The sequence below is a fragment of the Bradysia coprophila genome (assembly GCF_014529535.1).
Source record: "Bradysia coprophila strain Holo2 chromosome X unlocalized genomic scaffold, BU_Bcop_v1 contig_117, whole genome shotgun sequence".
Classification (NCBI taxonomy): Eukaryota; Metazoa; Arthropoda; class Insecta; order Diptera; family Sciaridae; genus Bradysia; species Bradysia coprophila.
In genome coordinates, this window is record NW_023503292.1 from 91,600 (window position 1) to 117,194 (window position 25,595).

The 25,595-nt window shown below is 39.6% G+C and overlaps 3 protein-coding genes and 2 long non-coding RNA genes across 9 annotated transcripts; 3 read left to right on the forward strand and 2 right to left on the reverse strand.

The window, feature by feature from the left end:
- On the forward strand, positions 1-3,079 carry LOC119067014. 3 transcript variants are annotated; one of them, XR_005085841.1, is made up of 5 exons: positions 3-317; positions 375-663; positions 976-1,257; positions 1,583-1,986; positions 2,074-2,165. XR_005085841.1 is itself a non-coding variant. In XM_037169740.1 (4 exons), exons 1-4 carry the CDS (start codon positions 163-165, stop codon positions 2,629-2,631), a joined length of 732 nt encoding a protein of 243 aa, XP_037025635.1. In that variant the 5' UTR covers positions 1-162; the 3' UTR covers positions 2,632-3,079. The 3 variants fall into 3 exon arrangements, 2 of the variants coding, with proteins under 2 accessions (XP_037025635.1, XP_037025634.1); XM_037169740.1 differs by lacking the exons at positions 1,583-1,986; positions 2,074-2,165 and adding an exon at positions 2,626-3,079 and having other exon boundaries at positions 1-317; XM_037169739.1 differs by lacking the exon at positions 2,074-2,165 and having other exon boundaries at positions 1,583-2,030.
- LOC119067015 lies at positions 944-1,434 on the reverse strand. Its single transcript, XR_005085842.1, has 2 exons — positions 1,302-1,434; positions 944-1,224 (listed from the first exon to the last, which is right to left on the reverse strand). It is a non-coding gene; the product is annotated as an uncharacterized LOC119067015 (long non-coding RNA).
- Positions 3,080-3,989: 910 nt separating the features above from the next.
- Positions 3,990-9,851, reverse strand: LOC119066994 (kinesin-like protein Nod). 3 transcript variants are annotated; one of them, XM_037169720.1, is made up of 15 exons: positions 9,667-9,851; positions 9,450-9,603; positions 9,198-9,229; positions 8,959-9,130; positions 8,822-8,893; positions 8,462-8,749; positions 8,249-8,403; positions 7,627-7,742; positions 7,459-7,554; positions 7,196-7,390; positions 7,096-7,103; positions 6,457-7,029; positions 6,271-6,397; positions 6,127-6,211; positions 3,990-4,411 (listed from the first exon to the last, which is right to left on the reverse strand). In XM_037169720.1, the coding sequence occupies exons 1-15, from the start codon at positions 9,757-9,759 to the stop codon at positions 4,394-4,396; spliced, it is 2,184 nt and encodes a 727-aa protein (XP_037025615.1). In that variant the 5' UTR covers positions 9,760-9,851; the 3' UTR covers positions 3,990-4,393. The 3 variants fall into 3 exon arrangements, with proteins under 3 accessions (XP_037025615.1, XP_037025616.1, XP_037025614.1); XM_037169721.1 differs by having other exon boundaries at positions 6,457-6,675; positions 6,760-7,103; XM_037169719.1 differs by having other exon boundaries at positions 6,457-7,103.
- Positions 9,852-13,251: 3,400 nt separating this feature from the next.
- Positions 13,252-16,772, forward strand: LOC119067005. The gene is made up of 6 exons (XM_037169732.1): positions 13,252-13,548; positions 13,653-13,850; positions 14,006-14,522; positions 14,583-14,736; positions 14,796-14,858; positions 14,926-16,772. Exons 1-6 carry the CDS (start codon positions 13,432-13,434, stop codon positions 16,652-16,654), a joined length of 2,778 nt encoding a protein of 925 aa, XP_037025627.1. The 5' UTR covers positions 13,252-13,431; the 3' UTR covers positions 16,655-16,772.
- A 6,859-nt stretch (positions 16,773-23,631) lies between these two features.
- Positions 23,632-23,943, forward strand: LOC119067007. The gene is made up of 2 exons (XR_005085838.1): positions 23,632-23,713; positions 23,784-23,943. It is a non-coding gene; the product is annotated as an uncharacterized LOC119067007 (long non-coding RNA).
- The last annotated feature ends 1,652 nt before the right edge of the window (positions 23,944-25,595 follow it).

A 25,595-nucleotide genomic window follows, 5' to 3' on the forward strand; every position in this document is an offset into this window, starting at 1 on the left:
ATTATATCATTCAGAACGGAAGAGAGATCAGCTGTCATTGATGTTGAAATCGTTCAATGATTCAATAACAGCTGATCTCTTTTTTGTTTACATTTTCATTGGCAAACAAACTAGCATCTTCTTCATACGTTGTGTCGAAAAGCTTATGATTTCTTACTGATCATGGCAACAGCGATAAAGAATTTTTATTTGGAAGAGTTTGTTCCATCATATCAAAGTGCAAGTGGCAGATTGATTGACATATCGAAACTGGTTGAAGAAAATAAAAACTGGACTCCCATACCGTTACCCTACTCCAACAAAACTCAATCGGTGATGTTAGTATTCAATTGTGACCTGTGTTATACGATAGTTTTAACGATTTTCAATATTAGGAACCTTAGTGCGGCGATCATCGTCAACATTTGCAGAACTTATCACAACACTACACTGTTACCGAAAAAAGCCTTCGAGCTAATTACGGAACTAATCACGGCATCAACTGATAACCCAGACGTCGTCGCAAAACAAATATTTTTAACACACATTACAAAGAGAATCATGAATGTTGAGGTCTTCAGCTTCCATGTAGTACGAAATAACTGCATGAAAATAAAAAATGTTTTGTTCGACGACGAGCGAAAGTGGGTCGAGTTAGCTGAAAAAGTGATGAGTCATAGACAGGTAGCTATAGATTGTGTGAATGCGCCGACACGCACGCCACTGTTATTATCAGAGTTCAGTTAGCATTCTAGATCGATCGTCAACTTCATTTAGTGCACATTGCATTCAGCTATCGAGTCCCCGACTTTATTTCCATCCAATGACAGGTTACGTTTCATTCAGATTGTTTTTTCCTTGTCAGTCCATTTCTGATTTATATCAGACCCAGCAACGTTTTCTCGGTGTGGCATTTTGGTCGTATTCACATAAAGATAAAGTTTCACAACGAAAACAAAGTCCATTGATTCTACCGATTTGTATGTTTCATTTCAGATAAACGGCAAGATTGATGAATGTCTTGCAGATTTCGGCCAACCCGTTCATGAACTGACTGACATAGAATATGAGCAGACTAAAGTCAAAGTGACGTTGGTTGAGTCTGCCGCTGCAATGGTTCGTGGATTTGCTGGTTTCCATGAAATTTTCATTAACGCTGATCACTTTCGCCAAAAAATCGATAACTTCAAGGGTGACACGCATTTGTTACAGCTCGTAGCAAAAATTGACATAATTTCCGTTGTTCTACACGAATACGGTCATATAAAGATTCGCCAAGTAAGTTGAATAATTGATGGATAAAACGCTATTATATCACTCACTGCTCTTCATTCCTACCTGCTCTTCATTCCCCACTGCTCTATTGGCAGAGGTTGATTCTAACTGATTTAAACACGTCCATTCAAACTGAGATATTGAGATATTGAGAATGAAATAATTTTCCACTAAGTAAAACTCGCCTACATGATTGAATCTAAGTTATATTGAATGCAATGGTATCATTGATCCCAACATGCTCTTTTTTCGCCACTGCTCTTCGTTCCCCACTGCTCGTAGTGAGTGAAAAACTAACTGTTCATATATACATAAATTGCTATTATAGAGCAACGGAGACTTTAATATGCATTCTCCCATCGTGGGACAACTGAGCGGGCTACCTGCCATAAAGCACGAGTTTGGCATATATGCAGAAAAGAAGATTTTCGGTCAGCAGATAGACTGGTTTCTTTCGTATGACAATATGGATATTCCGTTCGTAGAGAGTTTTGTGGGGGCAATCGAAAACAATAGTTCGCTTCCACTTGGTTTCGTTGAAGGGGTCGTACCACGGGACGGAGATCCGTTTGTGATCGGTGCAGACGTTCAGCATCGAGATTACATTTGCTAATAATTGTCATTTCGACATAAAACAAACATGAAATTCGCTGCGAACACTAAACACTCCATATGATTTTTCGTTAGTTTGTTAGTTTCATTCCATGACCTCGAAGCTTTTACACACTCCGGGTGAGTAGATTTTTATCATTTTACTTGTAATTTGGTAACATGGACGAAGAGTATGAGTTGCTGGCTCATCATCATCATCCTTTATAGACCGTTGATACCTTGCGATGTGTTGCTATTCCGACACTACGGTTTATATGACATGGCTCAGTTGCGTTTCAAACCTGGCCATAAAATAAATGAAAATTTCTACATGCGACAAGATGGGACGAGGTATATACGAGGTATCAGCACACCGCGAATATTCATCCAATGAAAATTTGTAAAGCCACCAGTAATAAACACTTGATAATTCAACGAAACTCTCGAATCTTTGGTTTATTATTTCTGTGACTTACAGTCGATTCTTAGGTGCTGCTGCTTTTCTTGTTATCGCTCGAACAATGTAGTAAGATGCGATCCAGCTCACTGCGGTGCCTAGCAATGTTTTAAATATAGACTATGTTCACTCTGCATCGCTACACCATTTCCCTACAGTCAAAGTGACTTCCCGACTATGAGCAAAATGTTAAAAAATAGTGTTTTTTCAGAAAGAGTCCCTCGCAATCGATCAGTTATGGGCTAGAATTGTCCCAGACACGTTACTAATAAAAAAAACTATTTTGGACGAGAATTTGGTTCAAATTTACTCTTTTATTCCAGCCGTAAAGGTCAACTTTTTTTCAAATGGTCCGCAAATCGTGCAACACAAAACATCTGAGGTCAAATTTTGATATGTGATGGTGGCTGAGGTTAGCTACCATAATATGTAGTCAGCTCCTCAGAACAATGATGTTGCAGAGATACAACACTCTTTGAAAGTTGACCATACTTTGACTGATGGCTGGAATGGGTGGTGAGTGCGGAGGTCAGTGTGGGCTCAAATTGTCGGCCGTGGACAGGCCAACAATCCTACAAAGTTTTAACTTTTTGGGTTCCTCCTTCCTCAAAATATTGCTTAAAAATTGTATTCACCACTCCTTGACATCATATGACATGTACACACATTACACCCAAACTGGATTTTTTTTTGTAAAAAATGGCAGACACCCGTTCGCTAGAATTGAACGACGAATCGAATGAGCTATAACTCAACAATATAGGAGATAGCTTGTTTTCCAAGTGGTCGAAAAATTGGCGAATTGACTCTTAACAAAACGACCAAAAATGTTGATGATTTGGTTCGATCCTACGAGTCGATCCTTTTACGAAAGGTGAAGGAAAGACGTTTTGTTTGATCCTGAGGAAACTATCAAAAATTCGAAAGAGGTTTATTGCGTACTTCCGTCTTTATCCAGCAATTGATAGTAGATTAATGTACCAGGGAAGTAATTCAGCCCGAGGTACGTTTACTCATCGTGATACGAGATATCAAATTCATTCACGTGTACAGTATGGCGTTTTACTTTACGAGCGAGGAGAAGACTTTTCACTAGCGCTTTCGGCTTAGGATCAATGGCCCTATTTCCTCCCTAGTGAAGCAAAACCGTATTTTCTCACTTTGGCGTTTTCTCACACTCTGGCGCTTTGCCTTGATGACGATAAGTACGATAATAGTATGTTGTGTTACAAGTATTGTAATGTTGATTTTTTCAGCACTAGACCCAAGTTTTCCTTACGAGCGGAGCGAGTAAGGAAAATTGGGTCGTGTGCTGAAGAAATCTCATTACAATACGTGTAACACATCATGCTTTGTGCCAACCGAGAATTGAAATAGACAAGAGCACAAAAAATCATAATTTTCATTGTAAACAATCACTCTTCAAATTTGATCGATCACATTGCTTTGCATTTTCTCAAACGAATGCTGTAACAACTCATACAAATTCCATATCAACACTGCTTTGAGTGTTGTAATATCACATCAAACGGGTGCTGAAATAAGTCACTTTACAACACTAAAATGAGTGCTGAAAAGAGTCGTATTTCAATTCTCGGTGGCACAAAGATTTAATCGACGCTCTGTCGGCAGTCTCTATTTGTATTAAGTAAACGAGTTTTTTTTGCACTTCATTAAAAATTTATTTTTTTGAAATTTCGCAATCATTTTTTTGCCATAAAAAATCGTAAGATGTAGTCGTCAATTATGCGATTTGGTGGTTGATTTCGGATTTTTTAAAACTTATTTTCTACATTGAATTTTAAAACAGTTTTTTTGGGGATCGAAATTCATCGCATGAATCCAATAATGAAATGTGAACTTTATCGTCAAGAAAAATCTTAATGAAATTGTGACGGACAAAATATTTACAAACTTCGTTGTGGGGGTTGTAGCATCATAGCAAACATTACCTACAAAGCTCATTAAGTTAAAGCTTCTTATAAAATATACAGAAAACTTGCAAAGTTTTTTTTTCTCTCTCTCTCTCTCTCATCTTTTGATGATTTGATGCACATAGTGAATCGGTAGCTGACATTGAGAATGGATGAATTAACACAGGTTGTTGGCCTGGAAATAAAACATCAATTGCTTACTATGTGTCACATTACCAGTGCGGTTGTGGATGTAATTAGGTTGTTAAAAAAACCGTCCTACATCCTCTACTCGTTAAGAGTGATATCGCCAAATCTTCAGGTGATTTTTTTAACTTTGGAAACAAGCGGTCTCCGATTTTAATGAGTGATAGCTCGTTGGATTCGTCTTTCAATTCTAGGAAACACGTGTCTTTCACTTTTTTTTTAAAAAAATTGTTTTCTTTGAAAAGCGCTCAAAAGTGAAGACATGTCAGAGGGTACCGAAAACAGTTTTTCGGCAATAACTCAAGAAATTTTTTTTTTAAATTGTTGTAATGTTGTACGATTGTCGGCCTTGAAAAGACCTACAGGTGGAGTATACGCACCGCTTGGTGCTAGTTGATCCACTAGAGTTATGACTAGAAATATAGCGAATGTTCGGAGAGTCCGCCTTTTCTGCAGCTTCGATGTACCACGTAGCTGAGTATGGGGTGTTGTAGCTGGCCTCACCCACTATCGTTGCACATATAAATGAACCCAGTTCTTTTGGGCTGCAAGCCTACAGAAGTCTTGAAAAAAAAGTTGGTGCCAAAATGTAGATTGTTTCCTTCTGTCTGAGGGCCCAACTGCCAGAACAGCGTCTGGAACGGTTCTACGTGAGTAATTTTGTATCGTCTACTATTCCCTTACCGTATACGCTTCACTTTGACTCGAATATAGGTCGTTACAACATATCCAGTGTTAGTAATTCTTGTGAAAAATTATTAAATTTTTCTCGCAGGATTTTAGTCAAATAAAGTGTTAGCGTATAGCAAATGACCTCAGGAGTCCGGAACAGTAATTAGTTTTTCAATTGGACCAATATTTGCTACGCGACAGGAGTTTGGAAAAACGATACGATCAAGTGGGTTTTCCAAACTCCTGTCACGTAGCAAATATTGGTCCAATTGAAAAACTAATTACTGTTCCGTAGTCCTGAGGTTATTTGCTATACGCAAACACTTTATTTGACTAAAATCCTCGGAGAAAACTTTAATGATTTTTCTCTTGATATTACCAATAGTGGATCTGATATATTCGCGACATAGCGAAGCGTTTTTCTATTGATAAGGTGAAAGAATAGTAGACAATAAAAAATGATTGAAGAAGTACCGTTCCAGATGCTCTTCTGGCAGTTGGGCCCTCAGAAAGAAGGAAACAATCTACATTTTGGCACCAACTTTTTTTTAAAGACTTCTGTAGGCTTGCAGCCCAAAAGTACTGGGTTCATTTATATGTGCAACGATAGTGGGTGAGGCCAGCTACAACACCCCATACTCAGTTCCGTGGTACATCGAAGCTGCAGAGAAGGCGGACTCTCCGAACATTCACTATATTTCTAGTCATAACTCTAGTGGATCAACTAGCACCAAGCGGTGCGTATACTCTACCTGTAGGTCTTTTCAAGGCCGACAATCGTACAACATTACAACCATTTAAAATAATTTTTTCTTGAATTATTGCTGAAAAACTGTTTTCGGTACCCTCTGGCATGTCTTCACTTTTGAGCGCTTTTCACAGAAAACAAATTTTTTTAAGAAAAAGTGAAAGACACGTGTTTCCTAGAATTGAAAGACGAATCCAACGAGCTATCACTCATTAAAATCGGAGACCGCTTGTTTCCCAATCACCTGAAGATTTGGCGATATCACTCTTAATTCCATTACTTACCTTTTCAAACCGCTCCCAACCTTTACCACGCCAAAAAGGAGCCGCTGCCACTTCTTCGAAACTCTTGAATTTGCCGTTGAGCGATCTGCAATGACATTATTGAACAAAGAGGTAGGACAATATTTAGACCAGTGGCAACCGTACCTGTGCGTTATTATGCAGTAAGCTGTTTTCATGCCAATCTGTGGCAGTACCTGGATGCCTTTCATATCGCCCTTATTCAACAGGTTCAGGACGTTTTTGCAATGATCCGCTTTGGATACGATTTCGCCTTAATAGAAAGAAAGTTACAATCAGGCTTCGCTTTAAGGACAAAAGAATCTTCAGTACCAATGTTGCTCTCTCGGCGTGCTTTTTTACTGATCGTTGTCCGACGTCGTTTAGGTGCAGGTGGTGATGGCAGTTGTGGTGCAATTGATTTTCGTTTTTCTGCGTTTTGCAGAATTCGAACACTGCGTCGTCTATCCGTAGGGACGGTGTCAATAACCGATTGCTCTACGTTTTCTCGAACTCTAACACTGCGTCGTCTGTCCGTAGAAATGGTATCGATATCTGGCTGTTCTTCAGACTGCTGTATTCGAACGCTGCGCCGTCTGTCAGTGGAATAGCTATCGATATGTGGTTGCTCAACATCTTGCTGCAATCGAATACTTCGCCGTCTATCCGTAGGAACGGTTGATTCTTGTTCACTTTGCTGCGGTCGGTGACTTAGACGTTTATATGTGGATATTCGTGCCAACGGCACTTCAGGAACTTTGAAATCGAATGACATTCGCTGATCTGTTACAGGGCTTCCGATTGAGCCAGCATCGTCTTCGTCACTGTTATGTTGGATATGGCTGACCTCGTCAATATCAAAAATAGCAGAATCGCGTTCCTGATGTGATAGCTGTGGTAGTGGTATCATTCCGGTCAAATTCGCAAATCGTGCTTCCAACAATCGAATACATTCCTCCTTGGTCATATATTCGGATGAACTGTGCACAGTAAACGAATAATTTTTAGCAGGAGGATAATGAGCCGATAGTGTTTCGTGCACCGTTGGTAAATCGTTTAATTCAATACTCACTTAGTAACTGGGTCCTTGACTTCCTCCGCTTCCATTGGTAACCGTTGAATAACCGTTGAATTGAGCTCACCGCTATCACTATCTGATGTTAATGTTCCTTCAATCTCGGAGAAGTTTATCGAATTTATTCGAATATTTCTCTTCTGCAGAGTTCGTTTCATTGCGTCGAAGCATTGCTTGACGGTTGGACTTTCCCTGTTCGATTTCGATGAAATGTTTACATTCAAGCTAATTCACAAAATGCTTATCAAGCAGCGACTCACATCAATTGAGAATTTTGTAGATCAAGCAGCTGTGGATTAATGGGTCGACTGGTCAATGCGATGGGGGCTTGTAGTTCTGTGATTTTGTGTAGATTCCTTGAATAAAATTTGATAAAAATTTCGAGCTGAATTTACATCTTTATTGTTCGAAGGTTATTCGATACGTACGGTCGAAATTTTGATCGCTGTGCAGTTGAAGATGCAAGTGGTCGTTTCATGGCGATCGGAGTCTCAAAATTCTCTTGATTCAAGATGCTGAAGGATTCGTCTTTCTTCGGTTTTTTCTGGAAATTTTAATTATTTAAATGTGGGAGATGCCAGCGGGAACGATATCGACGAGTACATCATGGGATCGCGAAAGACGCACCGAAACCCCACTTTTCAGACAATGATGGTCTGGAACAGCTTCAGATGGCGAAAAAAACTGCAAATTTTCGAGTAGAATGACATTGGACCATTCCCACCCTCACAAAAAAAAACCTTTCAGATATTTTCGTCCCGTTTTTGGGTATTTCTACTCTATGCAGTCCACGTTTTCAAAATAAAATGAAAAAACTTTGGAAAAAGTGAAAAACTTGACTTTGGTCTGTGACCAAAGTTCCAGATGATCGATTTTCAGAGCAAATTGGAGAGTTGGATGAAAAATGGTTTGCATCTTGCGCAAGTCCAATGATGGACGACGAAACCCGTGGGCTCGGCGTCTAGAATATTCCCTACAGTTCCAAACGCTTATGAGTTCAATGGCTGGAATCTGAATAGAATTCCAACTCCTTTCAATTAATCAACTTACCTTGCTGTCCGGCACAGTGTATTGTATTTTCGGATTGATTTTCATGTTCATCACTCTCTGTGCAAAGGTGAGCGAATTAATGGTTTCGCTAACATCATTTCGCATCGCACTAATGCAAATGACCAGCGTCGAAAAACCGTTCAAATTCAGTGAATCTGAAATCGAAGATGCTTTATCATCCCCAGCTCATCAGCATAACAAAGTCACATTTACCTTGCAAAACTGAACCCAAGACAGTGTCCCGATATGGAACCCGACAGCTGCCATCCGACAACGCTTTGAATATGTTACCAATTCCCAGCAGTCCACGATTAATGTGCGATCCTTCAGCCAGTGCTTCACCTTTATGACCGGTGCGACGAACGCCCTCAGATCCGGCCAGGTCGACCATGTGGAATGTGGATGACGAATCTTTCGTCTTTCGGTAAATGACTACGATACCGTGCGATCGTGAACTGTTTGTATTCATTGCTGTCGGTCGGGTGCGCCGATTTTTATTACCTAGCCAAAGAGAGACCCCACATAAGAACTGACTGGAAAACATGTAATCAAATTATAAGTGCCACTTCATACCTTCGATCAGTACTAGCTCGGCGTCGAATAAACTCCGTAATGGCCGTTTCACACCACCGGTGAATTTTGAGCCTAAGAACAATTCCCAAAGTTCGATTTGTCAGACGACTTGTTCGTCAAATATACCAAGGTGTTACCTTTTGTATTTATGTGTTCATCAGTCTTGTCCGACAACAAATCGAATACTTTTTCGTTGTAGATTTCGAAAAACGAAATCTCAACCGTCGTTTCGTTGTCCGGGATGCTGGTGAATTCCATTATTTCTCGTAGCGCTCGAGGAACTATTCCACAGCTTGAGTTTTCGAAATTCTAAAATTGTTTCATCCTTCGTCAGTAAACAATCTCGTCATTGCGACTACAATGAATTTACACTTACGTCAGATTGCAGTCCCATGGTAAAGGACTTGCCTGCAAAATAAAGAGAAAAACGAAATTATGAGCTCTAACCACACAGTTCGGTCATAATTTCAATTATTGCTGCTGGATATAGCTTGCATATTATCCCAACCGAAACCAAGGTTGTCCATTCTAGTGATCCATAGATCCCAAAAAAAAACACTTTTCAGACTATATGGTCTGGAACGACTTCAGGTTTCCAAACTCATTGAAATGAACACAAAGAACTTGCCTGTTCCACTTTGCCCGTAAGCCATAACATTGCACGAATAGCCCTGAAGGAATTTCTGAACCAATGGTTCAATGGAAGCATATACATCTTCCTGTGTCGCTGTAGATCTGAATACTTTCCCTACAGTGAACGGTCGATCCTCCACGAAAATTCTCTGAAAACAATGGCACAGTGTCATTCAACGCCACAACATAAACGTTTCTTTTGTTTTCATTACATTTTTTACTAGATCACAGTGCCGAATTGCACTGCCTTGGTCTGAGTTGGATGTGATCCGCTCTCGGATTAAGACTTTTACAACCTCAGTCATGTTTGCATAAAAATGAAAAAGGTTCCGTTACGGAATTTTTTTGGTTTTATTTATTTGTTTGAGAAATCAAACTGTCAAATGAAAATTTGAAAAACTGTCATGCTCTTCATGTTCATTAATCGTCAGTGTTTGGATCGAGTTTCTTATACCATATAGGTTTCTTCCATCGTACGGTAAAAACGAATTTTGACAGGCCGAAAACAACCGACCGTCATCCACAGAAGCAATCATAACCGCAACTTTAACAAATTTGTTCGTTAAAACTTCAAAGTGAGGTTGTGTTGGCTTCTCTGTGGATGACGATTGACATTTTGAACGACCTTGGAAGAGACTGTTGTCTTCTAAAACACTGTACTGGTACGACTGGTACGACTGGTACTCGTGGTACTTTGACATTTAAGTGGTAATATTAGTAAAGTTGCACCTACAGCTAAGATAGAATGCGTATATTGACGACATATTAGTTGCATATTGAGCATTTTATACAAAATTGCATGCAAATTTCAATCCAATGCATCAAAAGTAGATGTCAAATTGAGACTTCTCTCTCATACAAAACAAAAACAATAGCCTTCACAAGCGCATCCCCAGCCGCAGGCGTACCAAATCGACCAAATTTATCATTTATCTGAATTGACCCACTTGTGGTGCAAATGATATTTTGCAAGTAAATTCCACAATTTCTTGCGTCACTTTCCCCCTTTAAAGGCTTTTTTGACTAAACTAAACAAGCTTTGAAATGAACGCTCTAAATAGTTATTGATGACACCGAGGGATAAATGCTTTTTTAGGCACTCGACATGTAAATTGCTAATCGAGACTGTAGGCAGGAGTGTGACAATACACACCGTATGCCTAAAAAAGAATTTATCATCGAGTTATGTACAAAGTTTTTCGCAAGAAAGGCAGCGGAAAGTCCTACTTTTCGTCACTTGTTACGAAAATATACTTTTACTATACGTGCGAGAGTATTGGTGTGAACGTAATGACGATACATAACAAGGAATGAACATCACATAATACAGAAGGAATATTACTTGACGTTTGCACCAAGGCACTCTCGCGAGTATACTAAAATATAATAAAGCTACATGAAGTATATAACTCGAAATGTACTACCACTCGGACAAGCCATAGTCTCGTTATATACTTCATTCAGCTGTAACATACTATTACTGCTAATAAACACTATCGCCAATGAAATAACTATTCATTCTAGAAATTGCCTGACATATTTCGCGACGATTTCCTTATCAATACTTATTTCGGTTGCTGTCTTGGCTAAAATTTAAAGATGAAATTATTGTGAAACCAAACTTTCAAATTTTAACAGTATATACAATCAGATACAAGAATCATTTCTCAAGAGTGTGAGCTTCAGTTATTAATTATATTTCATTCTTCTCCCTGTTTCTATCGGATTTTTGAAAGTGTGGTTCGAGACTAAGATCATTCTTTCACTACCCTTCTAATAAACAGTTATCTGAGAGCTTTTGATTTTATATGCGATTCAACCGTGAGAAAGCTTTTGATGTAGAAGTGTATGCTTTTCATTTAAGAGTGTGGTTTATTTTATTAGCGTACGTACAGAGTTCCTCATGCTCGCTATTTTTACGATGTGGTTTGAATGTTTGTTGTTCGGGTGGCTAATAAATATTGAGTAAATTTTCGTGAAATTTTTCGTCTTGATGATGATGAGTGCAAAATTTTTTTATTGCTTGCCCCAAGCGAAAATTGATTCTTACATATCAATTTGGCCCCTGCGAAAATGGTCGATTACATGAGGGATATTTGTGTGACACTATCGTCAAGGAATCTCTATTTTCGCGGGGTGCACAGTCATTCACGTAAAACGAGGGGTGCAGCCAGATGAAGGAGAATGCATCATCTGAAATATTTAATGCCTTCCAACAGAAAAAAAGAAAATAATTATTGATGTTTTGTGTTTTTGAACACAAATTTTCCAGTGGCGTGAGTTGAATGTCGCAAAAGCATTTGAATTATTTCGAAAAGAAAATCACAAAACTGAAAGTGTCAACCATTTTTTGCTCCAGCAATAAATTCAATGTTTGTAATGAACACATGGCAAACACTTTTAGTTGCGTATTTTTCACTTATATTCGAGAACACTAAACACTTTGCTTATGTTAGACATTATTCACTTCACTTCACTGCAAAATTTTTATTCTAAATAACGAAAACAACAAAATTAATGCATTATCCTGAAACGGAAAAACAATTCAGTGACAAGCCGACTGTTGTGACCGTTGTGACGTGTATTGAGATTACTGCTGTAAACAATACCAACATAACATTAGTGTTGTTTTCGGGATTTTTTTCTTCGTAGACGTGTGAGCCAATTTCGGAGGGTTCGGCGGTATACTAGATTCGTTGTTACTGCGTTAAGGAATTGATATGTAAGAATCAATTTTCGCTTGGACAAGCAATAAAATAGAATACAGTGCAAGCTGCTGCCATGATTCATTACTTGGGGAAACAATTTTGAAACTCGCAACTCACGCGTGTGTGTTTAAGCGCCTCGGTTTGAAAACTGTTATTTTGACGCGGGTAGTTACATACCTCGCCTTCGGCTCGGATATGCAAACTCTACCCTTGTCAAAATAACAGTTTTCAAACCTTGGCGCTTAAACACACACTTGTGAGTTGCTCGTATCTCAAAATTGTTCCCCCATGTAATGAATCATTTTCGCAGCATGCACTGTAACCTACTTTACTGCTTTTTTGGTTGCGTTTTGACGCAAGAAACAGCATTTAAGACATACACAATAATGTACAAAAATATAGTTTCCATCAACTCTTAAAGGACTAAAAAATAGGATGCGTTTCACCTATACACCTACAAAGCCTACGTTCAATGCGTTTTACTTTTGTAATCCACTTAGACTTTAAAGTACTTGAATAGTAGCTTATAGGTCTGTTCCAAGAATATTTCGGCTGTCAAAACGTCACCCATTGTCACGGATTGTTAAAAATCGTTTTTACAGTTCGATGGAACGGACTTATTGAAGTATTTGCAAGAAATCAAGGGTAAAATTTTTCGTTTACGAATTTGCGACTCGAGCTCTGACGGGAAGATTGGCTCCAAATTCGTCGGGTCAGTTTCAAATGAATTTCTAATTAGACTTCGGATCCATAGAGTCACTCTATGTTAGAGTTTTAAAAAAAACGCTACGGTTCGCACGACTCTATAGTCGAATCAGATAAATTAATGTTCCTATAACATAGCTGTTGCTGTATAGAGTGTTATGATGAAATATTTTGAGATATTTTGACAAGTACCCCATGGCAAGTTATAATGAACTGGTCTTCGGTCCTCTCGCTCTCAACGTAACACGTTGAAAGAGAAGAAAATACGGTTTTCTCGCTCTGATCATAACAGTCTATTGCCCCTTGACGCTAAATGTCATGAAGACCGACAATATGGCTCAGTAAAATTCGACACATTCGACACCAAACATAGGCGACTCTGACAGTGAGAAAAATAAAGTCAAGTGTCAAATGCATATGCTTTCAGTAGTCCGATCCACACGTTTGGTTAAAGTAAGAAGAAGCAAGAAAAAACGATTTTCTCGTTTCAGTGTTGATTTGTTAGTTTTGAGTTTTTTGTTTGAAAAGTAAATTCATTATTGCTCACAGAAAACGGAAATAAAAATGTTAATTGCTGAAATAGCAAACCGGGCTGAGCTTTCAGCCGTCGTAACAAGTGAATTGCGCGAAATTTACGGAATTAAGTACAGACGAGACAAAATCCATCATCAAAAGGCTCAGGTTTGTGTTTTTTGACAGTTTCGAATCCGAAAAATTTAAATCGAAAAATTGACAAAAATTTGTTTTTCCAATGTTTTGAACTTATCTTACGACTAACGTTTCAGGCGAATAAACTTAATCACCGGAAGATATTCAACACGCATCTAACGCAACTGGAATTAACCGATGTTGTTTTAACAAATGGTGGAATAACACAAATTCCTGTTTTCGTATCAGATGCTTGTCAAAGCATTCTCGAACAAGTCACCACAGAGGGACTATTTCGTAAGGCTGGTTCAGCAGCAAGACAACGTGAAATTAAGGTAACTTTGGAACCAACATTTGATCGATAAATTAAGGCAAATTATTGAAACAGAAAACACCGCTTGATGACTTGATGCAGTTCAGCCGGTCACGGCGTCAATTTATTGCAGTGTCAAAGCAGCTGATGAAATTTTTTTTTTGCTTTGATTTTCAGGCTCATTTGGATGCGGGATTTCGTCTGGAAAAGAACCATCATGTCATCGACGTGGCCAACGTTTTGAAACTATTTTTTCGTGAACTTCCCGAACCCCTACTGCCACCGGGAAACTTACAAGAAACCATTCTTCGATCGCTGCTCATCAAATCCAACGAAGTCGATGTGCTGATGTTGACCTGCCTGCTGCTGCCGCCGTTAAGCCTAAACATTTTAATGTTTTTTATGCAATTTTTGCATACGATCTCCACGCACTCCGATGAGAACAAGATGACAATCGAAAATTTGGCGATAATATTCGCTCCGGGCATAATGCCACTGACGGAAATGATTGGCCAGCGCTTGAATTGTCACGTCAAAATCATCGAAATGTTGATACGAAACTCGAATCGCATCGGATTGGTACCGAGGTCAATTCTCGAAAAAATCAGTCATCAGGCGCCTGCCATTGCAGACGAACAAAATGCAGAGATTCTGGACAAAAAGAAGAAAAAGAGGCGCAGTGGATCGTTAACAAGTGAGACTGAAGCGATTGCGCTAAAGGGACGAGCTTGCTGATGTAAATTTTGTGTTTCAGGAATGTTCAATGGCATACGAAAAATGATCGGTGCCAAGGGATCGTCTGAAAATTTGGATAAATCCGATGAGTTGAATCCGGTTACTCCGTGCATATCGAAGTCCGCAAAGAAACGCAAGGTCACCGAATCAAGTGCCTTTTCTGCAAAGAAGAGGTAAGTCTCCAGGTCGTCATCAATGCCGATTTGCTGTTTTCATTTGTTTCTCTTCTCAGATTGAACGTGATGAACCTGCTACCAGAAAACGGTAGCATTCTACCGTCCACACCATGCATCAAGTAATTATTTTCACTTCATTTTTGTAGCCATTACATCATGATAAACCGTTGCTCTACTATTTAACAGGGACACCAAACGATCGCGCATAAGTTTGGGCGGCAAACGGACCAAACCAGTCACAGTTTCACAGAGTTCCATCGAATTGCCTCAAATCGAAAGACGCTGGAGCGTGGTCGGTCCCGGCTGGAACAAAAAGAAAGTCCATTCGCAATATGATGACATGTCCGGTGGCAGTACCATACAATTGTCGCCGATCGTATCACTGCCCATTCTGCCAACCTCGTCGAATCAGGTGGATTTGGATCTGCCGATCGAAAATTCGTATTCGAAAATGAAGAGGAAATCGCTTCAATTCCAGCAAACGAATGACGACGACAATTTCGTTCGCGTTCCGAAGGTGGAGTATGAGGCTATTAAGGAGCGGGTGTCGGCCATCGAAAGTCGAATATCACAGGAATTCGGTAAAGTTCAATCGGAAATGTTGCTGTCGGAGAACACGGATCCGAACAACGGAACGAACCTGGAAAATGTAATGACGAAATACGAACGGACGCTGGAGGGTACGGAATTGATGAATGCATCGGCTACTGACTCGTTGGTCATGAAAATGGGAAAAGAATTGAAGATACGAAGCGCCGAAAACAAAATTATTCGCTCGCCCAGCGCTAGAAAAATCGGTACGATGAGACGTCGATCGCGGGAAAATGTACGACTGTCTCGTAATCAGTCGTGGCATTTCGGTAACAAGAAGCAAGTATCCACAGATGTCACTGCGAATGATCAAAACCAAAGCGAACACTTGTTCTATCCGAAAATGAGTCTGAAGCGCGGTCGTCCGAATTCCGTTCAAAGCGGTTTACGACATCCCAGTCCGAAGGAATCTTTTCTGAATGGATTGCAACAGTCTGAATTGAAAATCGACGAGAATAATTTCGCGGATGCATTGGAAAACGAGAATTGGACCAACGGCGAACAGTTCTTTAGAGAACAAATGCAGCAGCCACCTGTCACACCAACGAGAAATCTGAGAAATTCCATGGAAGGAACGCCACGATTTGTGTCCCATCTAATGCTAGGCGAAATGAAAACGCCCATGCTACCGCCGAAACGATCTGTCGTTCCGAGAACACCGGCAACCGTTGCAAAGGGGTCTACGCGAGGCATGTCTCAACGACCAAGTTTCATCAGCAAACCGCAGTCACAGCAAATAACCGGCCACGAACCACAGACCGGCAGAGCGTCCATAGCTCGATTGAGAAGTCAAAATGCTGGAATGGTGGCTGCAAAGGCGAAACTTTTCAACGGGTTGGTCAATGATCCGTCGGATCTACCGCAACAACAACACCACCACCACCAACAACAAAAAACGAAAAAATCGACCGAATCGTCACTCGGCAATAAAAGAGACAACGGTCGAAGCGCTGACAAATCACATTCGCGTAAATCAACACCACGATCGACGCCTCGCCGTAATCGTAACAGTCATGGCATCAATCGCAGATTGAAGCTACGCAATGCATTGACACCGAACAAAAATTCGCCCCGACTATCGAAACGGATTCTCGACAATGAGCTGGTAAATCAAGCGGATAATAAGTTCAATCAACGGTTTGCGAGCCGATTGAAAATTGCTTCGTCACCCGACAACAGTGGCAGAGCCCGACATCAGCATCGAGCACACTCCAAATCGCCCAACAAGCGAAGCAACAAAAAGCTAACGCCAGTTAAACTACGAAGTTCACCGCGTCTGCAGGTTAGGAATGCCAGTAATCAGGAATTGATGCCATATCTCTAATTCGTTTAAATTTTTTCTTTATCAAACTCTAAGTCTTTCGTGTTTTCGTCGACGTTTGACTGACACGCCCGTGTTCATGTATTTATTAACGATTTATGTACATTACGTTCTGTAAAAAACAATAAAAGCCATGCAGTCGATATTAATACTGCCTTAAGGTAAATACACTGTTGCCTTTATCAGATCCGTTGGTGTCCAGAGCGAAAAACTATGATTTTTCGTATATTTTGGATCAACTGACGGACGCTTCAATTTTTGGTTAACAGGCCGCGTTTCTGGCTATTTTGAACGCAATTGTTAGCTGAATATCAAAATGTTTTTATTGTTTGGGTAAACGCAGGTATTTTCTAAGAATTTCATTTATATCGACTCTAACAAGCAATGGAACTACAGTTTACCAGGATCTTTATTGACTTTGACTATTTCTTTACTAGGCCTCATCTTGTAACAAAAATTTCATAAAATGGTCTTGCTCAAAGCAGCTCTTTGTCTTGCTTTGTCATAAATTGTTGATTCCTCTTATTTACTTCAAAACAAATTTTCAGACCGCGAGGTCCTTTATAGCCCATCTCACGAATTTCATTCCCTGTCGGTCGAATAATAAAAATGGAAATCAGTTGAGAATCACTCAAATTATCAAGAAATAAAGAAAGTGTGACAAACCTTTCAGACTCTAAAATGTAGAGTGTTTACCATACGTAAGGTCCATGAAATAGAAGTTGAAATGTTTAAGTGCCCATATTTCATCCAAATCACATAAGACCCGAAAGTACATAAAATTACCTTTCCAATGACATCCCACACGACCATGTACGTTTCGTGTACCTGGAGAAACTTCTGTAAGAAGAGTGAAAGTTCTCAGTCCTTTTCGGTTGAAAACTTCAACTGCACATATTTCAATGTGGATGAATTTTAAACCCAATAAGTCCCTATTCGGCTCAATAGTACATGTGATTACCTTTCATTGTATTCAAGTAAATTGAGTATATCGACTACATCCGAGTATATCGAGAACATCGCCTATATCCGAGTATATCGAGTTCTTCATCGATTATATCCGAGTATATCGTCTATATCCGAGTATATCGAATACATCAATTATATCCGAGTATATCGAGTACATCACCTATATCCGACTATATCGAGTACATCGACTATATCCGAGTATATCGAGTACATCAATTATATCCGAGTATATGGAGTACATTGACTATATCCGATTATATTCGAGTACGTCGTCTATATCCGAGTATATCGAGTACATCGCCTATATCCAAGTACATCTAGTACATCGCCTATATCCGAGTATATGGAGTATATCGAGGTGTCGGGGAATCTCGCACACGCGATCATAGTATGCGTCCTTTTACGACATGTAACGAAAAGTCATGACTGTGCGAGATTCACCACTTAGAGGTGAATCTCGCACACCATGAATTTGTGTGGTGTGCGAGATTACCCTACCCCTATATCGACTACATCCTGTTATATTCATTTCTATTCGAGTATATAAAACAAGTACAACATCGCAAATGCGAATAATATTAGGAGTTGTATAAAATAGTTAGCGCCGCAGGCTGTGAAGAACATGGAAAAATAAAAAAGCGGGGTCGAGGGGCGGCAGCCCCCGCTGAGGGGGGTCAAGGGGGGAGAATCCCCCGTTGAATGCAATAACAGAAGTTGACATCTTGCAAAGTTTTTGTCAAAATTCCCACATTGCCAACTATTGTTATTTCGTTCAATATTTATTTTCGCCTTAGTCATTGTGACTTTCTAAATTTTGGATGTAGATATTTTGGCTTTAGACATTTTGTCCGTTAGACATTTTTACTTAGACATTTTAACCTAGAGCCATGACACCCCACACGACACTTGGGTTGACGTCATTAATGAAAAATGTCCCAATATTATTTCCCCTCGGAACCTCGAATTCACATGAAAAATTACTATTTTCTCTTGTGTAAATTACTGTGTGCAGCAAAAAGAACAGACATGAAAACGATCAACTCATACTACAGCTTTACAAGTACTTCTACAAATGATCGTTCAACAATTCCTTTCAGCTTTTTCTCCTTTTAACAACAATTCCTCGTCAGCTGGTTGATATCCTTGAAGTTGGCACAGTGTTCAGTAGAAATTACCGTATTTATTGGCATGAGAGAACAACATGCATTTTACCTTTAAACATGCTTTAACGGTCGGTTGACGGTACGCAATAACAATAAACATCATTCATAAAAGTTCTTGACACTTCGCGAGCTTGCAGTAGCAATGAATCTGTTGCTTTTAAATTAGTTTGCTTCATTGCTTGTGTCGCATGCAGCTGTTCGTTTGGGTTGCTACCTGCTATCAAACATTTGCTTCGTCGCCAGTATCAACAAACGGTGGCTTGTGTAATTCTGCGAACCTTAAGATTTTACTTTGTTCCATTGTCTTTACCATGAAAGCTTGTGAAAAAAAATGCCTTGAAAATGGAAAATTGTTTTTCCATCCAGAAAAGCCATTGAAAAAACCCTAAAAATCGAATATCTCAGAAGAAACAACTTTTTAAATTAAATTCCTTTTGTTCTGAAACGGATGGCTCAATATCGATATTTCATGGAAGATTTGTATAGTCTGAGTAGAGTCGTTATCAGAGTTCCCCCAAGCGTCCCGGAAAATTCACCAATTTTGAAGCTATTTTCGCTGGCCATTTCAAATCCAGTTTTAACACATGCACGGTGAGCTTCAAAAAAAATTTATTTGACATCTCGTGGACACGAAATGTTTTTAGTGGTTTTTCAGAGCGACCTAGTAGAATCACTTTGCTTCGTAAAAGATGTTTGTTGGTATCATGATTGGTATCGCTGTAAAGCTTAGACCTCAGGCTAACTAGCAACTGTTACTCGTGGTGCCGCCCTCTATAAAAACCACGAAAAACATTTCTTGTGCACAAGAGGTCGAATACAATTTTTTTGAAGCTCACCGTGTATGATGTGTCATTCGAGAGCTACTTTCAAGTACTTCTGATTTTACCCGACCAAGAACAGCTACTTCCACTCTCCTACATTTCTGTTCAAGGATTAGAAGATTCAAATTGTAAGAGATGCTCAAATGCTGACGTAAAGACGAGGGGAAAGTAGCAATGAAATGTCTCTAACTGCCGCCACATTACCTATCTTTTTTGAATAGTCATGCTCAGGCGTTGTTGAAGAAAAGCCCTGGACGTACGTTTTTACTGTAATGTTCTTAGTCATCGGAATCTCAAAGAAGTAGTTCTGATTGATTAGTGATCAGTATTTCAGAGTTTTCTGGCTTTATCTTAAGCTCTGCCGACTTTCCACGAAGTTACGTGCCAGAGGAATGTGCTCTTCTTCTTCTTCTTCTTTTTCAGCCTGTTTATATCCACTGCTGGATGTAGGCCTCTCCAACTTCTTTCCATTTCGTACGATCCATTGCCATTTGCTGCCAGTTTGTACCTGCAATATTCTTAATTCCGTTTGTCCATCTCTCTGGTGGTCTACCTATAGCTCGTCTTTTATATGGTCGCCAGTTCATGATCTTTTTGGTCCAACGTTCGTCTGTCCTTCTTGCAATATGTCCCGCCCAGCTCCATTTCAGAGATGCTATTCTTTCCATGACATCAACGACCCTGGTTTGTTGTCGAATCCATTGATTCGTCATTCTGTCTCTGAGTGTTATTCCAAGCATACTCCGTTCCATGGCTCTTTGTGTCACTCTCAATTTATCTTCGGATGCTTTCGTTAAAGTTAACGTTTCCGCTCCATAAGTGAGCACTGGAAGGACACAAGTGTCGAAAACTTTGCGTTTCAGACTATTATTCATTCTGCTTTTGAAAATTAGTCTGAGTTTTCCGAACGCTGCCCATGCAAGACCAATCCTACGTCTTATTTCTGCAGTTTGGTTGTCCAGACCTAACTTCAGTTTATGTCCTAGATATACATAGCTGTCGACTCGTTCAATGACAGTGTCACCAATTTTGATTTCTCTATCGTCCCCGATGTTGGTCATGACTTTTGTTTTCGATAAGTTCATCTTGAGGCCAACTTTGCTCGCCTCTTCACTTAACTGTTGTAGCATAAGCTGAGCCTGACCTAGATTCGCTGCTATCGGTACAATGTCATCAGCGAAGCGGAGATTGCTCAGGTACTCTCCATTTATATTTATTCCCATTTTACTCCAGTTTAACTTCCTAAAAATACTCTGCAGAATCGCCGTGAATAATTTCGGTGAAATAGTGTCACCCTGCCTTACACCTCGGCCGATTCTGAATTTCTCCGTGCTCTTATGAAGTTTTATACATGAAGTAGCATTTTTGTACACATATCGAATTGTGTTGGAGTACCTTGAGTCTACTCTACATTCGTCTAATGCGTCCAATATCGACCATGTTTCCACTGAATCGAAAGCTTTTTCGAAGTCTATGAATAGCAAGACTATGTCGATGTTGTATTCACGACACTTCTCAATAAGCGTTCTCATCACCTGCAAATGGTCGTTTGTGCTGAAACCAGATCTGAAAGCAGCTTGTTCAACAGGTTGGTAGAAGTCGAACTTGTTAGTGTTCCTCTTCGTAATGATTTTCATAAACAACTTGTAGAGTGTTGACAATAGGCTTATGGGTCGGTAATTTTCCAGCTTTGTTATGTCTCCTTTTTTATGCAGCAATGTAATTACCGCATTTTCCCAGGCTTCTGGTACTTCTTCCCATTGGAGACATTGATTAAACAAAGCCGTGATTGTCTTTAATAATGAGTCTCCACCTAGTTTAATGGCTTCCACTGGAACACCATCTTCTCCGGGAGACTTTTTGTTTTTCATCTCGGCTACTGCAGCTTTGACTTCATCAACAGTTATGTCGGGCATATCCTCCGATCCCACGTTTCTTATTATTGGTCTATCTTCGGTTTCTTCCGTTGGGCTCTGTCTTGCTGAAGAAAACAAATTCTCATAAAATTCTGTTGCAATGTTTAATATCGCATTTCGATCCGTTTGGATCGTTCCTGTTTTGTCTCGTAATTTGAAGATTTCTTTTTTGGCGTTTGTCATTTTTCTCCGTAGGACTTTCATATTGCAGTTAGCTTCAATTATGTTTTGAGCCAATTGGACATTATATTTTCTTTCATCTGATCTCCTTGCTTTGTTGATATTTTTAGACAGGTTCCGGTATTCCACCGAATCTCGTCCTCCGTTTTTTACCAACTCTGCTCTGCTTGCGATCAGGTCTAATGTTTCTCTGCTTAGTTTTGATTCTTTCCCTTGGACGGATTTGCATTTGGATTTCATGAAACCCATTATTGTATCGACGATTTTGGTATTCAATTCGTCCAATGTTTCACATTGATTGTTGACGTTATCTAATTCGGCAGTCATTTTCGTAGCAAATTCTTCATTTTGTGTGTAAAGCCGTTGTACGTCAATCCTTTCACTTTTCTGAACTAGTTGTGATCTTTGAAATCTGGTATTTAACGTGACTCGTGCACGAACCATTCGGTGATCACTACCGGTTGAAAAATTGTTTAGGACCGTAACGTTCTTAACGGTTGACTTACAGCCAGTTATGATGTAATCGATCTCATTTTTCGTTACACCATCTGCACTAGCCCAAGTCCATTTCCGTTGAGGCTTTCCGGCAAAAAATGAATTCATTGCGTACAAATTGTGTTGCTGTAGGAAGTTGAGTAGAGTATTTCCACGCTCATTTCTTTGGTCGTTGCTAAAACTACCAATAGAAACTTCGGAGTCTTCTTCTCGTTTTCCCAGCTTCGCATTGAAATCACCGATTAGATATTGGTAATGTGAAGGGTTTTCGTCCAGAGCTTTCTCGACATCTTCATAGAATCTTTCTACTTCTTCGTCATCATGGGTGGACGTGGGTGCGTAAACCTGAATTAATTTGACACTGTATCTGTTATTTATCTTCAGGCTTACGTATATCACTCGATCGGATATGCTTTTCGTGTGAATTATGCGATCCGACCACCGCTTGTTTATGAACAATCCGACACCGTGCATCAGTATCTGACTGTCACTTCCTCGGTAGAAGAATGTATGCCCTGATTGTAATTTCAGGCATTCCTCTCCAGGTTTTCTCACTTCGCTCACTCCCACAACATCCCATTTTATCTTTTCTAGCTCTTCTTCCATTTCTTGCATTTTTTGTCTTGACGACAATGTTCTGGCATTATATGTGGCAATGTATAATTCGTTATGGCTTCGTTTGAAGGTTTTTAGCATTAAAACACCACGCTTGCTACTGCGGGTTGGTGAGTATGAAAGCTTTACTTTGCTCGCCCCCGGTAATCCTCGAGCTCTGACCCGCACATTTCTGCACGTTCCGGGACCACCGTGCCTATCAAAGTGCACAGTGCCCGACGGGGTAGTGTTACTCTTTTTGAACATTCTTTTCCATAAAGCTTTGCCCATTCTTTTGAACCTTTCTGAGCAAAAGGTTATTCGTCCTTTAAAAGCTTAACCTAGTAGCTAATAAGAATTCTGGGATCGTTCTATCCTTTGGCTTCCTGATCGTGTTGTTTCACCTCAACGTTGGTCCCTTAACCCCAATTCTTTCGGCTTCCAGCTCACGATTCATTCAACCTTAAGATTGATCTATCTAATCCTATCTTATCTACTGCTACGTCCTCGTTAAACTTCATTCCCTCCACTCTTTTTCAAACTGGCTTGGGACAGTCTTTGGCGGTGTTAGAGGAATGTGCTGCTTCGTGACTATCTACTCAAGGATTATCACCTTTTAGGCTCTTTAAAGAATGAGTCGCTTAATCTAGTCACAAAACCTAACAACAGACGCTATACGATAAGAACTATTTAAATGTCTGGCGCTATTCGTCTTCGATATCCAAACGAATTCATGTTTTGAGAGTATATTGTGTATACAAAAATACTTACGACTAACGTGAACTGTGGGTTTTTCATTCGGATATACATGATATACATCATATTGTGAAATTCCCACTGTCAATGAATTTGATTATAAATATTTAAACGTTGAGCACAACAGATTTATAGTATACTCGTGTGCGGTTGGTGGTGCGAGACATAGTATTTCTATTTTTATATTTATTAACCAAAGTTTATTGTCTTATTGTATTGGAAATTTTAATTCATAAAGTGAATTTTGAATACTAATAATGAATTTGACCGTATCTCAACCACATACAATGGATTGTACAAAAGTGAGAAAACACAAAAAATCGAAAGATAACAGAGATCGAAACTTCGTTGGAAGAAGTATGTATGGCAGCGATGGATTTTCGGAACGTCGGGACCTAGAACAATATTTTTGGACCGATAACACAATACAAGGAATTAAACAGGCCTTAGAATCAACATTCGACGCCGACAGCAGTCTCTGTCTCTGCACACCAACTGTAGCTCATTCGTTTTGGATTGAAAATGGCGTTGCAGTTAGTCTACTCGACGTGGACAAACGATTCGAATATTTGCCGAAATTTCAATACTTTGACCTACAATTTCCGACTGATACGGATCTCGAACCGGAGTGCAGTATGTGGAGAGTGATTGTGTTCGATCCGCCATTCTTTTACATTCCAATGGATGTACTGTACAAAGCGGTGATGTATATCTGCAAAGGTGATGTGAAACAGACGAAGCTGTTGGTGGGTTTTCTGAAACGTGAGGAAAGACTATTGCTGCACACATTTCAAGAATTTAACTTAAGGCGAACAAATTTTTGCCTGGAGTACACTCATGTGAAAAGCAATAAATGGGTGAATTATGCAATGTACAGTAATGTGGATTTGCCAGGTATAAAACGATTCAAATGAAGGAACTGTGCCGTATAGAGGGTGGATGTAGAACAAATGAGGCGATTAAAAGTTCTGTGATAAAATTGAATCTGACCAAAGTATTTTCCCGATTATTTGCCGTCTTTTTTTCGAAAGCGGAATTCGTTAACAAAATTGAAATAAATTGTACCTTGATGATTGTTTTGATAAATTTGTTGTTGGTTTCTTTTCACCACCCCCCTACTGAAATGCTATAAAGAACCTTAAAGATGTTAGATGATTTGCTACCTAAAAAAAACACCTTCAAGAAGTCGCACCTCTCATTTTTGCAGGAAGTAATCAAAGACCTTTAAAATAATGAAAATTTAAAAAAATGTCATGCAAGCCTATTTCACAACTTTGACCAGTTATACAACTTTGGCAGGATATTTAACCTTGACCAGTTACACAACTTTGACCAGTTATATAACATTGGCCAGTTTTATAACCTTGGCCAGTTATATAACCTTGGCCAGTTATATAACCTTGGCCAGTTATATAACCTTGGCCAGTTATATAACCTTGGCCAGTTATATAACCTTGGCCAGTTATATAACCTTGGTCAGTTATATAACCTTGGCCAGTTATATAACCTTGGCCAATTACACAACTTTGGCCAGTTATATAACATTGGCCAGTTTTATAACCTTGGCCAGTTATATAACCTTGGCCAGTTATATAACCTTGGTCAGTTATATAACCTTGGTCAGTTATATAACCTTGGCCAGTTATATAACCTTGGTCAGTTATATAACCTTGGCCAGTTATATAACCTTGGTCAGTTATATAACCTTGGCCAGTTATATAACCTTGGCCAATTACACAACTTTGGCCAGTTATATAACCTTGGCCAGTTATAACTGTCTATCACAATCGAAGTGCACTCCGGAGTAGGTCAAGGCTCGATTGTTGGTCCAACGTTTTTCCTGGTGTTTTTCAACGAATCGGACGATACACTTGTCGAAACCAAAGGACTGAATTTTGCTGATGATAAGAAGATCACCCACAACAACATATCCGATATTGCCGATACTCACATGCTCCAGGAGTCGATAAATAAGTTCAAAGATTGGTGCTGCCGGAACGGTTTTGAATTGAACGAAGGTAAATGCAAGGTGATGGCCATCTCTCGCCGA